Source organism: Megalopta genalis, chromosome 2 (assembly GCF_051020955.1).
Source record: "Megalopta genalis isolate 19385.01 chromosome 2, iyMegGena1_principal, whole genome shotgun sequence".
In the NCBI taxonomy this organism is placed as follows: domain Eukaryota; kingdom Metazoa; phylum Arthropoda; class Insecta; order Hymenoptera; family Halictidae; genus Megalopta; species Megalopta genalis.
Window position 1 is genome coordinate 20409677 of NC_135014.1, and position 16483 is coordinate 20426159.

At 36.9% G+C, this 16483-nt stretch overlaps 1 protein-coding gene across 2 annotated transcripts in view; it reads right to left on the reverse strand.

The window, feature by feature from the left end:
- Positions 1-16483, reverse strand: part of LOC117220614 (UDP-glucosyltransferase 2) — an 81808-nt gene that overhangs the window by 29314 nt on the left and 36011 nt on the right. The window contains exon 2 of one of the 2 annotated variants that reach the window (XM_076518716.1): positions 15281-15434. Coding sequence is in view for 1 of the 2 variants with exons in the window: in XM_076518717.1 (XP_076374832.1) it covers positions 3635-3770 (136 nt within the window). In the remaining variant the exon portion in view is untranslated. Of the gene's footprint in view, positions 1-3634; positions 3874-15280; positions 15435-16483 lie in introns of those variants that run through there. The other variant, XM_076518717.1, reaches the window with a different exon arrangement.

Below are 16483 nucleotides of genomic sequence, written 5' to 3' on the forward strand. Positions count from 1 at the left end.
GTCGAAGAAAGAAGCAGAAGATAATAGAGAAGATCACTGAATTTCTTTCTCAGAAATAAGGAAACTTCTTGTCTCTACGAAGACTTGTAATTTTCATCTAATAATAGTAGAGACACTGCCTTTGAACATCTTAATTAACAAACTGCGACTCGATTCAGCGATGAACCGATGCAATGAAATGTAATCTCTTCTCTGAAAGATCGGTAGTGTTAAGCTGCGTGTTCCTTTTTACTTTAGCCTGACCTATAAGTTAGGCTGATCGATCTTCTTATAATAGGATCACCGTATCTTCCATAATATGGGGCTGCTTGACGGTAGATGGATCTTGCTGACGGCAAGAAACAGAGATAACAGTACGCCACTAGTGCCGCCTACCCTTAATGAAACAATAGCAAGATCACTTCCGTCGTCTCGAACAGCCTGACCGGATTATCTGGAAAACCCTTAATTTAAATGTTAATGTTCCAGTTAAAATACCTGACTTCTAAAATCCGGCCCATTTCGATTATAAAAATGTATGAAACTCGCATTGTTAACGCGTCGACTGTTGAAACTATCAAAGCGGTTTCATTTACGAGGCTGAATTCACAGAATACAGCCATATCACGATAAAACCATCCTTTCGTCAATGGCAGATCGCGTAAACGCTTTTCCAGAGTAGAAATGTTTCTGTGAGAAATTTTTAGTTAAACTCCTCTAATCAAACGTACAGCGTGAATCATTTAAGCTCGATAAACATTAATTTCTGAACCCTTGCAACTTGATAGTTTTTCTGTATTTTCTGTATTTAGTAGTCTTTCGATTCATATGATTAATTAATTAATAGGAAGAAATTAATTGTTGCCTTATAATTTTTGCCCTATAATTGTCCTTATACCAAACATTTTTCTATGCAACTTGTAGTTTAGAAGAAAAATTAAGATGAAAGAGTTAAATCACTCACCCTGTATAATATCATAGAAACAGGTGGTTTTAATCAATCTAATCTTGCCATTATTACCGATATAGAAGTACTTAGAATAATTTGTAATTTCTTTAAACAACGCCCATTAAGAATTTAGAAACTAATAATAGTAATAATGAGTAGACTGCGGATATTTATGCAAAATAAAAATGTTCTGTATCGAGTCAAGTATAATTTTAATACTTCCTTTATAATAATTTGAATAATTTGTAATTAGCACACCAACATTATTCGTTTCAATTAATCTTTTCACCCACCCATTTTTGCAACGCATTAAATTCGCGATCCAATAATAAATAATCTCGAGCACATATACATGTAACAATCCTGAATTTGTTAAATAAGCTTTAAAGCATTAGCAACTAAATAAATAAATAAATAAAACGGTACGCATTACTCTCGTTTAAAGCTCGGTAATTACAGTCTCACAGTTTCAGTGTCAAGTATTCGAATACCTTGGCTACTGCATTAACCCTTTGCACTCGAAGCTATTTCAACTGTAAATCTAGAATAATTTTTCTGGCTTATAGTATTTTTATTTTATACGACAAAATGCTTAACAATGATTTAAATCTAAATTTTGTTAATATGAAAATGATCTTAGAACGTGACATAGCAAATTTTAATGGTGCCTCAGAGTCACCACTCGAGTGCAAAGGGTTCAAAATCGAGATCGTAAGTTGCAAATACCTTTTCGTAGACATTTATCGCTCCGCAGAGAGCCTAACGTGCTCACACGCGACCACCTTCTGTCCGTGAGCGTATTCCAATCGAAACGATTCCACACGGCACACGTGGCCAGCAATCAGGCAGATCCCAGGACAAAGCCCCGTCGGCAGTCCGTTATCGAGTGACTCAATCCGGGAAAAATCACGAATGAGGCGGGCTCTCTATTAACCGAACCGGAGCTCATGGGATGTACGAGGATACGCGGCAAATTAACCGGGAAACCTGAATACATAGCGGCGGACCAGGAGAGGCCGGTCGCGTGGATGGCGTGGCCATGCAAGACTATTTGCGATGAAACGCGAGTCATGGGCAAGGCTCGTTAGAGTTTCATCGGCCGCTCGTTACACGCCGTCACGGAGAATTGCGAAAGGGCTCCCGAGGAAAAGGTCCTCGCTCCCTTTTCGTTTTTCCACCCTTTTCGTTTTTCCTCCCTTTTCGCGGGCAACAACGCGTCGCGTCGCGCAGAGCCGAGCCAAGCGATTGCAGGACCCAGCTCTCACGTAAATACACGCAGGATAGACGTGCCGATTCCTGCACTTTTAAGCCAATTTTTGCTCTGCCGAAACTGTGATTAAATAGTCGAATCTTCATTTAATGCACTGAAAATATGTTTCGATTTTTCAGCCAACCCGGTTTTTAAGAATATTTTTGGGGTGACAAAAGTTAGTATTTTTAATGAAATAAAAAGAGGCGTTTTTGACCCCCCAGTGTACTTTCGGAGGCTCTGTACATAATTCTGTGCCTCGTATTACTGTGTTCGTCTATACCTCTGTGCCTCATATTTCTGTCCATATTTCTCTGCTTAACCATACTTCCAATGTCCTTATTTCTATCTTAGAAGTACCTTCTGAAATTACAGTGCTTCTTTCAATAACGTTGCCGAACTGTATTTTTTCTCATAATATTAGTTTCACAAAGTGAGGTTAGGTACTACTACTCTAATACAAGAGGGCACTGAACCATTACATTCTAAAATCTGTCCATATTTCTGGATTTACTAAAAAAATATAAAAATATGCACGATTAATGTTCCTTTTGTCGTTGCTAAACTGCAGACTTTCATTCGTCGATTTAATAATTCTCGAACTCTATTAAATATTCCAACTGTATTGAAAATAATAGTAAATGCATTCTGAGTGCATTCCCATAATTCATCTTCTGTTTCTATCGTATTTTTATAAACCAACGCTTACATAAATTTTGAACGCTTATATCTTTTCAATAAAACATGTCCCAACCCAAGCTTGTACGAACATTTTTCGTCTACTTGATTTCAGTAACACACAGTATAAGTTTGTACCAAACCATCCTGGACACCCGGTATATACGATACTGCTAATTAAAACATTTAGGCTCCAACAAAAATAAAATACACAAATTTCTACAAGAACATTGTTGGAAGAAAAACATATGTTTAAAATGCAGCGGACATTTGTTGACCCTCCCTTAAGCATCCCAGTGTTAATATTAATACTTAACACTTTATATTATATTAATTATACTATATTAATACTCAATACTTATTAATATATATAATAATAATTAATACTTATAATACTGCTAATTAAAACATTTAGGTTCCAACAAAAATAAAATATACAAATTTCTACAAGAACATTGTTAGAAGAAAAACATATGTTTAAAATGCAGCGGACATTTGTTGACCCTCCATTAAGCATCCCAGTGTTAATATTAATACTTAACACTTTATATTATATTAATTATACTATATTAATACTTAATACTTATTAATATATATAATAATAATTAATACTTATTATATTAATACTTAACACTTAATATCGTGCATATTTTACATATTTTGAATATTTTGCATACTTCTGGGCATAATATCATACGCACTTGGCATGTTATAGCGCATAAACGTCAGCAGTTTATTAATTCCATAATTTGCAGATAAAGTAAGGTTTCAAGCATTACCGATTTTTGTGTCTCTTTTCAAAAGAATCGACTGCTGTGCGCCGTGTGTAGGGAACACCGTGGGTCCGGAAGCGTCCAATCCGTCCATTTCCAACCGGTCCGGTTTCATCCCTCTCGAGTATCCTGCGTCGCTCATTACCACCAGTCCGGAGCAAAGGCTGTCCTGGTGTCCCCACTTCTGGCCACGACGGATCCTTCCGCCCCAAGGGACACCGAAAAATCCACGTACAGACGAGGACCAGAACGCGGCCAGGCAACCTTGATTCCGCGCGTATGCGACCGCAACGCGGGCACGGGCACCGTACAATGCATCGCGGCAAGAATTTCCGCTGCGCGCCCAGAATGTCCTTCCTAATTACTGTTCGCGCCGGGAATCTTGGGAATGTATTAGTATCCTTTGTCCGTATCGCCGAGTACGACAGAGTCAATTAGCGGTAATGAGTGATATCAGGACGCTGCGCGCACGAACGCGCCGAGCTCTTATTGTCCGTGATCTAGGTAACACTGCGATCATCCCACGTAAAAACCCGTAATCAATGGTGTGTTTGCATTTATGACAGCGAGATTCTGATTGGTCGTAGGAGAAGTTCGTACGGTGGCGCGAATAATTACAGACTCAAAGTAACTTTTACGCTATTAATGATAATTAAATAAGAATTTAACAAGACGCCATATTTGTATGTATATATTTCCTTATATATTTTTTCCTTGTATATTTCCTTTATATATTTTATTGGTTTTTGTTTAAATATTTATTATTGTTTAAATTTTGAGTTTATAATTAATAACAGCACCGTAGATGGACTCCTTTAGTTGAGACATCCTGTACATTTAAAAAGAAGACTCAACAAAATATCGTATTTGTATATTTACACATATTAGTTATGTTATATTTGTATTGTATTTGTTATTAATTATATTTGTATATATTAGAAAGAATAGGAAATAGAAATATACAAATACGATATTTTGTTAAATTTCCGTTTAGATAGCAATAACAATGTAAAAGTTACTTTGAGTCTATAATTATGCACACCACTGTACTTCAAATGACTGACATTTTTTGAAACTCGTCTGAAGTCAGGTTTTTAAGAGTGGTCATTTGGTCAATTCGAATTGTCTGTAAATTATTTTGCCAACTAATCATTTTTGTAATAAAAAATTTTTTTGTGAAAAAATCAAATTACTCAATTTTCTTAAATATTTTCTTCATTTTATTGTTTTAATTTTAATGGATACAACTTCAATCCGATATTTATTCGATAGTGCCTACACACGAGTGACAGATAATTAACGTGTTAAAGAAAACGAATTTTCATATTTTATAGACGATGATTGACTGTTCAATTAAAATTATATCAAAGAGCCTCACGAACGACACTCTTCGAAATAAACAGTTTCGAATTGTGGATATAACTTTAACATTCTCTTTTATGCAGCGAATATTTATAAAAATACGATTTCTTTTATTCGCCACTTTCATGAACAATTCCCTAGCGGATAAATATTATCAGTGATCAAAACCGAAAATTCCACGCCGATAACTCTTATGAATAGTTATAATAAAAAAATAACAAAATCAATAAATAATGAAATCAATAATGATTACAGGCAACGAACTGAATTTTCGGTTAATTGTAATTGTTATCTGAGAATATATTTTTTAGGATGCTTCATGTGTACCAGTAATATGTTTAATTTACTGGTCTAAAATTTTACGAACATTTAATATGTGATTGAATTAACAAAGAGATTCTTTTTGTTAAAATGATGAAAATGTGATTGCCAAAGATCAATAAATTAAGTAACATTATCCTGTATTACAAATCCGTTTGAAATTTAAGCTGTCGACTTTTTCAGAATACAAAGAGAACACAAAGTTATTATAAATATTTTAATAATTTAAAAGAATTTTAGTTCTTTCATTTGTGGCCAAAGTATGCTATTTATTTAATTAAACAATGGCATGACACGTAAATTACATTATTACATGTGAAAAAGAAATATATGTGACCGAATAATGTTAACATTAAAAAGTTTTCAAATAACTGTTATTTGCAGAACCTGGATAAAATTGAATTACGATATTTCCATGAGAGCCAAGAAAATTGCAGTATATCTTACGACACTCCTCGTTATAATTTCCATAATTGCAAAACGGAACAGTCATTGCTAGATAAGCTGGCAGTCTAATAAGGGCGTTACTTTTCCGTTTATTTACCGAAAGAGATCCGGATTAAATTTCTAGAGGCTGTCCTTTGCGAGAGATCTCCAAATATTGTGCTCGTTATGCGAATCTTGTTAATTAGGTAAAGTCGTTTAACGCCGTCGGTCCGTCGAAAAGTAAATCGAATAAACGAAAGTTCAAATTATCAAGGCAAATTGGAATCTCGTCGACTTAAAGAGTCGTAGGCCGTGCTCGAAGTTCTCGTCGGAATTTTTAATTGGCTTGATATATATTTTTTCAAACGGGGAGGCACGAATTTTCTCGAGCGACTTCAAAGCGAATTTCTCCTTTTTTTCTTTCTTGGATCCCCTGACACGTTCTAATTACAGGGGCGGCCAATAAGTTTTATTCCATAACAGACTGCAACGGAGCATTCGTTCCACGTGCAATTACTAATCGGGGAGGAGAGGCTCAATTAAACTGAACACCTGCTCCTTGAAGGGACGCAGACGTAACTCCGTTGGTTATATTGCTGATTCTAAAGTGCAGAATGAATGACTACTTCGTTGAATATTTTTCAGTGAATTCTTTCCGGCTCCATACGATCTATTCGTCAACGAATTATCAGTTGGCAGCTGGTGTTAATTAGAAATTTATCTTCGCTCCTATCGCACGATTTGTAGGAAACTGATAATCTTTATGCTTTAATTTACTTTTTACAGAATTTATCGTGTTTATTTATGGTTTCGTGTAATGATCGCTGATCGTCAATTTTAAAGATTGAATTTTATTTAGAACAACTTTAAAAGAAAATATTATTTCAATCACATCCCTGATGTGTTTAAAATAATCACATGGAGCAATGGACTTATTCAAATATTATCAGAAATAATTACAAGCCAATATCATACTTGAATCTTATATTTAAAATGTCAGTATTGTTCGAATCTCATTTGAAATAATTTCGAACTAAAATTTCATTTCGATCCAATTTAAAATAACGTCAAACAGCAATGGCCCTCTTTAATATCGGTTCAAACAAAAATCTCATTCAAATGTAATTTAAAATAATGTCAAACAACAATGGCCTCCTTTAACATAGTTGCGAACAAAAATCTCATTTAAATCCAATTTAAAGTAATGTCAAACGAAAACATGATTTTTCAATACCATTTATAATACTGTCAAACAACAGCGATTCTATTTAAGATAATAGCAAATAAAAATCTTATCTGCGTCAAACTAAAAATGTCTCCAAATAAAATTTGAATTAGAAATTATCTCATAAAATAATCTTACTCGAATTTTACTTTGTATCACTTTAAAAAACGATCTTACTTGAATTTCGTACCAAATGATTTAAAAAAAACAATCTTACTTGAATGTCACATTAGAGAATTTCGGAAAACTATCTTAAAGTGCAATTTCATTTCAAATAATTTAATAAAATAATCGTATTTGAATATCACATCAGATAATTTAAAAAAATCGATCTCACAGTCCAATTTCATTTGCAATCATTTCAGGAAAGACTCTTACTTGAACTTCACTTCAAACAATCTCAAACGAGAATCTTCAATGAACTTTATAATGAGTTTTCCTAAAAGATCATTGAATATAAAATTGAATAACTGTTTCGTTCTCTAAATTGCCTTTTTATTCCCATTCGATTCTTGCTTCTAAAAAAAGTATATAGTTTATATAATCCGTTGTTTCAACAAATAACCAAAAACGAAACGAAGTAAGAGTATACTGTCCAGCACATGTGCAAAGAATTATGTCGAGAAATTGATGCAGTTAATGAATTAAAAATCGTGCCAAAACGTTTTGACAAGAAATCAGAGCATGAGTTCCATACAAAATTCTGCTGAAAATATCGGTAAAAATGTTTCGAAATTCCGTCAGGATTGATTTGACATTATTTAGCGAACGAGATGTCTGCACGTATGACTGGCAACGCGACGAATCTTTAATCGACGCGCAGGATAATCGGACTGTCGAATCGCGTCGCCATAGTTCGCTGGTCGGAATGCAAATAATGTATCCACCCCCCCCCCCCTCGCGATCTTTCATTCACAAATTTCATTCAATTTGGCCGATGTCAGAGTTTGCTTCTATTGTTGTCGTCCTCGGAAGTCGTTTAGTATGCTAATTTCGTAATTTGTTTCCTATTGTGCAGCGGCGTATGATGTTGCATCGGTCGATCGATCTCTCGTCAGATGCAGCTGCGTGAAATTACCGGGCTCCCGGCAGACACTACGAATCGCCTAACACAATATTCGTGAATTTGCATCGATATTCCTTTTATTTGATCGAAGTCGCCGGTTTCTTTCATCCGCCCGATACTGGCCGGATTAATCTACCTCGGCACTCCACTGTTCTTCTTTTTTCTTTAATGAGTCGTGCAACTATATGCCTGTCGAGCACGATTGTCTTCTGGATCATACAGAATTATGAGAATTGAGTGCCGCGCGCCTTCAATATTAAATCGGGCACAAGGCATTTCCATTTTCGCCTGAATTTCTTTTATCTTTTATTTGCCGTCTGCATCGTAATTTGTAACATCGTAGTTTGACTCTTCGAAAATATTTGTGTAAAATACTTAGTTAGAATTCATTAATATTCACGATTTTTCCAAAGCTATCAGGTCGATATTGTAGTGATCAATTACTATCCCTAATATTTAAGGTTACGTCAAAAGAATTCATTTTTGTCAACATTATTTGCCGAACGTTTTGCACAACTAATGATGTTATTTGCTACAAAAATACAAAAATTGAAGTACAATAAAAACCGGAAAGGGAAGTACACTTTGAAAATGATCGTTTCGAAGTTTGAGTCGTGCTACCCGCATTTAATTGTAAGAACAATGATAGAATCAGTTTTGCAGTCGCGCGAAACAGAAAATTCGTCGACGATAGAGACTGTCCGTAGAAAGGAGTTAATTAATTTTCGCAGTCTCGTAGACGCTGCTTTACAGCCGTTTAAAGTTAACGAACACCTTGTTCCAATTACCTTCGTTTTATCATGGTTCCGGTACTATAAAGATATCACTGTAGCGACCATTATGTTCTATGTCTCATATTCTCCTCTATTTTCCCTGGACGATCGACCCATTTCGAATAATCGCGAACATAATTCACCAGAATGGATCGTATTGTTCACCAACATGCACTATAATCTCAGCTGTTCCCTCTTCTTTAATCTTCAATTTCAGTTTTCAACAATTAAACACCTCTCGTTGGATTGACAGCCATTTAAAAATGAAAGATTAACGAGTAAAGGCTGTTCGAGATTTTCACTATCTTCTAGAATTTATTTTCAGTGACGTTCATTAACATTCAAAAACTTTTTAGAACAGAATAACACGTTCGAAACTGAAACGCGTGATTTGATCGTAAATCAGTCGTCACGAGAAATTTCGAAGTATTTTCTTCATGTTTTTAACCAAATACAATTTTATTGCACATTATTTTATGTGACGTTTCGCAGACAAATCTTCCTAATTGTTTGAAAAATATCTGAGTCATCCTATCCAGTTTTAAAAAAGTTATTGTCTTTCAAAGAATGATGCACACATGCGATTCAGTAATCGATAACTATACCGTAGATCGTTATGCGAAATAAAACATTTCTAAAACGATTCCAAGTAACAGAAATTAAATGAAAATAAATCATTTGCTTCATTAATGTTAATAAATTGACAGCAGTGTGACGATATTATGAAATTCATCTTGCGGTTCCATCATTTTATATATCAGCCCCTCATTTTTGCCATAAATGCATAAGATCCGCAGTCTATTCGTTACCGCCGCATACGAAATAAAAATTGTCAATGAAATGGGGTGTCTTATCGTTTCGTCCCCGACTGTACGGGGCGACATAACACACCAGGCAAATAGAAAGCTTCGCCGAAGGAGACCGAAAATATTCTATTTATATATAATCGAGCTTCGAAATTGAATCCTTAGGTCGGAAAGGTTTCGAGTAATGGGCTGTCGTAAAGCGAAAGAAAGTCCGAGGGTAAAATCGAATCAAAGGGGGCCGATCTCGTCGCCATTACGGAGCTCGGTGAGTTGCGAAAGTTTCGGCCGGGACTTCGGAGCGATTTTCGGGATTGTTTTCAGGAACAGTCAAAAGTGTCGGGCGGGAGGGTCCGGGAGCGGAGGAGAAAAAGAAGGAACGATTCCGTGCTAGCTGGCTAACGTCTAGTAAATCCGGGCTAATTGTCTCGGGCAACGATATCATCTCCCTTGTATTCGCAACCCCCCTCGGCTTCTGAACTTTCGTCTTTCCACCCCCTCCCCCCCAGCGTTTCAATCCAGCCCCGAAAGGTCCCGGAATCTCTTCTCCGCCGACAGAACGCAACTTTCCTACTGACAATCTCTGAATCGTCTGCACGCTCCCATTTATTAAACCGTGTCTGAACGGCTTCCGCTTCCAAGTTCACGCTCATTTCGCGCGTTTAATGATTCCGCTTACGGATGCCGAACCCGAAATGCTAAACTTTCTTCCTTTATGCCTCGCATCACTGACGAACTCTTATCCCCGGTCTCGGGCAACTATTCGCGCGAGTCCACGTTTTTTGGCGCTGCCTTTTCAATGACACTGTTATCGAGTCTGAACCGACGCACAGCGGATTATTTCGTCGAGCTAGCTAGTCAAAGGACAGGCAACATTATCGATTGTTTGAAAACGTTCTGAATGAAATTTCCCAAAAGTTAGTTCGAAAATTTCCAGAAATAATATGAAAAATGTAAGAAATATTAGTGTTTTTTTTTTTTAATAATGCACACAACTTGTATAAGAGAAACGAATTCTTATTTACAATAATTTCTACGAAACATAATGTGAACGAACGTGCATTGAATATTACTTTTTCCTTAGAAAGAATTTAGTAGCAGATCTGTAATACATATTGTATCTCAGTTTCGTGTTTTGTGAGAATGTTATTACAATCCTGAATGAGTGTTTGACACCTCTTTCTGCAACGTCGTTCACAACAACTGTCTTCTCAAGTTTTTCAATTCCGCTTTTGTAACCAGGATCATCCTTTCATGTTGAAGGGTCTTTGGCGAGGAAATCGGTGCTGATGGAAAATCTCGCGAAGAAAGTTCTTGTACCAGGAGTTACAAAAGACAAAAACTCGATGTTCGTAAAGGAAGGAAAATCATTTTGGTATAGAATGTATCTCTTCAGTTGATTTCTGTTTTCTTTCTCTTCTTCAACTTTGTCTGCTTCGAGCATAACTTGAGCCAGGTTTGCTTTAACGGATTTTTGAACATTGTCATCAAACTAGTATAGAGTCACAGTTTTGGGAACTAAGTGCCAGGGATGGTTGGAACATTTGAACATTTTTTTTTTTTTTTACTGATTTCTGGATCAATATCCTCATAACTTGTCAATTAACGCACGACGAGGAAATCATGATAAGGTGCTTTAATTGCTTCTGATGACAGAAACCAGGCTCGATCGTATACTCGAGCAAGAAAAACACTTATACTTCCTAAAAAGTTATCTTATACTTCCCTAGAAGATAACTGAAATTGATTTTGAAGCAGGTATATCTTGGATGCATAAATTGCCTTTGTCATCCACCTAGCATGACCTACAATTCCTAGTATACAAAACGAGATCCCGTTCTTCGGAATGCCGCCAAGAAAGATAATTGTTAACTCCAACAATTCTCGATAATCATCTCGTTGTTGTTTCTGCGAAGAAACAACAAGTTTGTTCAAGAAGTTCAAGAATGGAAAGAGCGTACATCATCAGGCACTTCATTGCTATCAATTATGCAGTAGAATTTATTAATGATCCCTTACGGGTTTCATGTTACATCCGTTTCTTACAATTAATGCTTAAAATTAAAATTAAAATTACCGCTTAACCCTATCACTTACATCGAACTCTTAAATACTTCTGCTCTCTCTTTCTCTAATTCTACCTCTGCTTCTTATCTTCTGATCTAAATGTTGCACTGCCGTGAGCAGAGTCTCAGCAAAGTCTCATTTTTTTTGCAACTATTTAATGAAAAAGATAATATATTTTTTAGATACGTGCCCTCATTTCGATAAATCTGACGCAATTATATGTTGGCAATTATGACAAAAGGCAAAAAAAAGCTGAACAAATATAAAAGCAGTCACTGTACAATGTCAATATAAAATCGCTAATTTAAATATATTTCTTGATATTTTAAAAATCGGTTTCGCAATCGAAAACTCTGAGAAAATTCTCGAATGTGTATCTAAGGGGAAAGAAGCCGCATGATATTTGCATAACTTTCTGTTGAATAGAATAGAAGAAATCGAGCTAGAACCGTAAATCGCGTTCAACCCTGTAACCACCCCAACAGCAGAGATACCCAGCTGTCGCATGGGGGAAAAAGTTATCTTCGAAGAACCTATCGATTGGTGTGTACCAAGTTCAGTTTGACTTGGCGGCACTTTTGCCAGGCTCGTTCGGCTGGACCCTGTACGAGCAGTTTTATAATTACGAGGCGCAGCGAATTTTCGCGATTTATATTCGCGTAAAACAAATCCGCGTGGACCGGAACTCCGCGTAAATTGCGAAACAGCTGTACCTAATTTAGATGCAACCGTTCTTGCCAGAAACAGCGGCTCGTTGGAAGAAGGTGCTAAACTAACGAAGACCTCGGCTGGTCCGCATAGCAGCGGCAATCGGCGAAGCACGGCGTGAAATACCCGAAAAACAGCGCACTGGATTGGGAACAAAGAGAGTTCAGAAAGCAGAGCAACGGTGCAACAATACACGGAGTGTCGGTTCTGTTGCGGGACCGGTCCCGCAATTTTTCGGAGACGTGACCGAAATTCATCGGCGATATCTCGTTAATTTCCCGGCGGATCCCTATTGAAAGGAGACGCGCGTGGCTGTGTAGCATAGAGCGCGTGGGCGATAGACACCAGCTATCTCTGTAATGTCCGCGTGTATCTGGACGGTTGTTTGGCCGTGCACCCTTCGATGGACAGGAAAAACAAGGGACAACGGCAATTTCGAATTGGTCGCTCGTCTGGTCGCCGGCTGCGAAGTCAGCATGGGGGATCGAGCTCATCGTGGCTCGCGCCTATCGCAACGAAACAATCGGGGGCCAGGGGTAAACGATCAATCGTGAAACAATACGCGGCCCGCTGCCGGGCTTTCCGCGGCCTGGAAACTGCTTTTATCAGCCATTCGACATTTCGCAACGGAGATTTATCTCGGCGAGGCATTGCTGCAATTTGGGCTTTTTTAGCGGCCGCTCTATCTCGCGTTTTTTTTTTTAACATCTCCCCTCCCGCCACCATCTCCAACAGGGACTAAATTGTCGCCATTGCAGGCGCCCGATATGCTGTATGACGGTACGCGGCACGCACAATGAAAAAGAAAGAAACATGCCAATTGCAGCGACCATGGTCGTCGCCGACGCTACGGCTTGCGAGCTTCATTCGCTGAAACGCGAAATTGATTCAATGCGTTGAGCCCATCCGACACCGCACACCTCCTCATACAGGGTGCTCCGGTTAGAATTTACGCTTGATTGGGTTAGAGTCGTAGTCACGTTTTCGAGAATTTTGACTTATATTGTCAATACATCGATTCCCAAGCCTATTTTGAAGAAATCTGCAATAATAAATAAGTAATAAATGATATGATTATAAGTAAAGATGTCCCACAATATTTGAGTTATATTCTTAAATTTTTAGGTCCCAATAGTATTGCTTGTTTTTGGTGACAGTTGTTCGAAAATTGAGTGACTCACGTGCTTCGCACGGGAAGTGTGACAGCGGAGAGTAAATTAGAGGCATAATTTAGAAGTTATTTAATATAATATATATATTATAATATAATATAATAAATATTATTATAATATAATATAATATAATAAAATATGTATATTCAACTGCTAATTCTTACCGGACCACCCCGTATACCTGCGCGTATCTGCACGAGCGTCGCACGCGCCGCGTTTACGCGATCAGCAACATTTTTACGCGCGCGTACCTCTACGGACCTCTCTCGCTGTTTGCTTCCTTGTTTATTCTTTTGACGCGCCAGCCACAGAATTTTGCTGCAAAAAATGCATATGATTCCAAACAAAAAGCTACCAATTATTACACTTCCCACACGCGACGGATTTGCCTTCGATCCCGCCGACGCGATTTCGGCTCGTTTCACGGGCCTCTGTTTAATTTGCGCTAATTTTTGGCGCTATTTGCTCATGGGCTTTACGCTCGCCTCGATATTGGACAGTATGAAATGCCCGATTTCGAAGCGACGATTTTTGAAATGAAATTTTTCCTAGCTTCGAACGCGGTGCCGATGTCGCTCTCCGAACGAATTTTTATTTTGCACATTGCAGTTTGAATATTGCTAGAATTGATTAGGCATTGTAGACAATTATTATCGTACAGTGTGAACATTCTTGGCATATGACAGCTTGTTCAGCTTAATCTGAATGATTCGTTTGATGTTGATTATTCTGTTTGGAACGAAAAAATCGATTTTACGAGATTCAAGAGTACAGACAAATTTTGACTTTGAACATTGAATTTGAATATTGTTCGAATCGTTTCGTTGATTAAGTATCCTGATAAATTAGCGTTGTACAAGTTTCGCCATTTTTCGAAGTGACAGTTCGTTTGAATTAGTGTAAAACGTTTGTCATGTATTAATTGTTCTGTTTGGAACTGAAGAATCAATTTTACGATGTTCAAAAATGCAGTCAAATTTTCATTTCGGAAATTGGAATCATAATATTGCTGAAATCGTTTCATTGCGATTAAAATCTAATATGTGTTGAGTTTATTACATTTAGAGAAAACGCACTTCTGAACGTATACTCGCTTTGCGCTCATCTTGCACTAAACATATACGAAAAACACGTTAAAAACACATGCGAAACACATACACGCAAGGTGCAAATTTGACCGCGCAACCTCCTCTTCGCGTACCATGGGTTACTGTAATGCCGGCGGCACATTTATCATTTAAAGTGCTGTAACTTTGCGAGAAAAAATTGTAGCAACTTAATTCGGCCCTGAAATTAAAGGGGAGAGTCCGAATTTTGCGACGCTGCGAACGGCATGCTCGAAAAAAGTTTTTTCAAGTCCATAGGGAGCGTTAAATATTGCACGATTCCGGTATCACGGACGTGCCCCCAGATTTAAGATATCATAGTAATTGAGATGCATGATATTAAAAATTAGAACACGCTATCGTAAAGTAGAGATTTCATGCTGTAATTTAAGAAAAAGAAGTCATATTTTTACGATAACTTTTAACTGAGTTACAGCTGTTCAAATATCGACAATTTTTCGGCCAAATATTAGCGACGCTTTAATTTTTCTATAGAATGTATTTGTGTTTTATAATATTAATGTGTATTATTATTATTGTTATTATTATTATTATTAGGTTATTACGACTGTCGAAACAATTATTTCAGCGTTTTCTTCGGAACAAAATATGGTATTACGTACGTATCTTGATAAGCTTCGTTATCCCAGTGTTAGAAATGCCAAGAAATCCAGAAACGAAATAGTCAAAGTAGAAACGCTCACAAGTGTTAGCAGCTGCTTTGAACAGGTTCAGAAACAATGAGCCGGTTGGATTCCAATCAGTGAAATCGGGCAGCTGGAACATAAAACATTTCGTTATTTTGCTGCCGGCGGATGAAGCGCAAAGTTTCAGTTCTGCATGAACAATCGCATACAATCGCACACAATTCGCTCCACTTTCGTTTCTCTATAGCCGGTAAATAAACTTTCCTGGTTCGCCTATTCAATTTGAGGGATACGTAACGTAGAGTTCCTGCGAAACCTTTGAAACTTGTTTTACAACCCGGCCAGAAAATACCCGCGCCGTGTTTTGCGTGGCCACGATTCAACTTCGATAGTGAAGTTCGCCGATCTTTGCTAATAAACTCGTCCCGGTTACGCAACCCACTTTTTCTTCGTGCTACCGAAGTTTCCGCATGCTTTTTACAAGACCTAACGCGCGACCGTAAGATCTCCCTTCCTGTACAACTTTCTTTCGAAGGAGATATCGGATAGCAACAAATTACGGATAGTAACAATGCAAGATGAATGTAGTGATTGGAGACCGGTGATTAGTAGATTGCGGATCGTTATGCAAAATAAAAATGTTTCGAGTAAACTCTATTAAATGTAAGTTGAATAGAAATGCATTTCTCTCGTTAATGATTCTAATAAATTGAGAAGAATGTAGAAAGATTTTTGAATTGTTCAAATATCTATACAGTTTCATATACTTTTTCTGGTAATTTTTCTCCTAATAATTAATTTCTCATTAATAATTGGGTCAACTGGAATAATTTGAATAAACCGAGTAATGTTTTCCAAACATTTCTTTCTTACAAGAGAACAAACGGTGTTTTTGAACGTAGGATATGTCATATTAAAAAAAATATTATAATAAAATAGTAATTTTTTTATTACATTAGTAATATTTTAATAACAAGTAGGATATTTAATAACTCGTTTAAGGATATAGAATTGAGATATATTTTCATCTTGTATTCGATAAAATTGAAAAATTAATATGTTTATTAACTAGTACATAAAAAAAGGCACAATGCTGCGGTTTTTGAACACTTGTCTTTGAATTTGATACTATCATCCGATATATGACAATTTCACGAAATTTATAAGCGAAAAGTACAT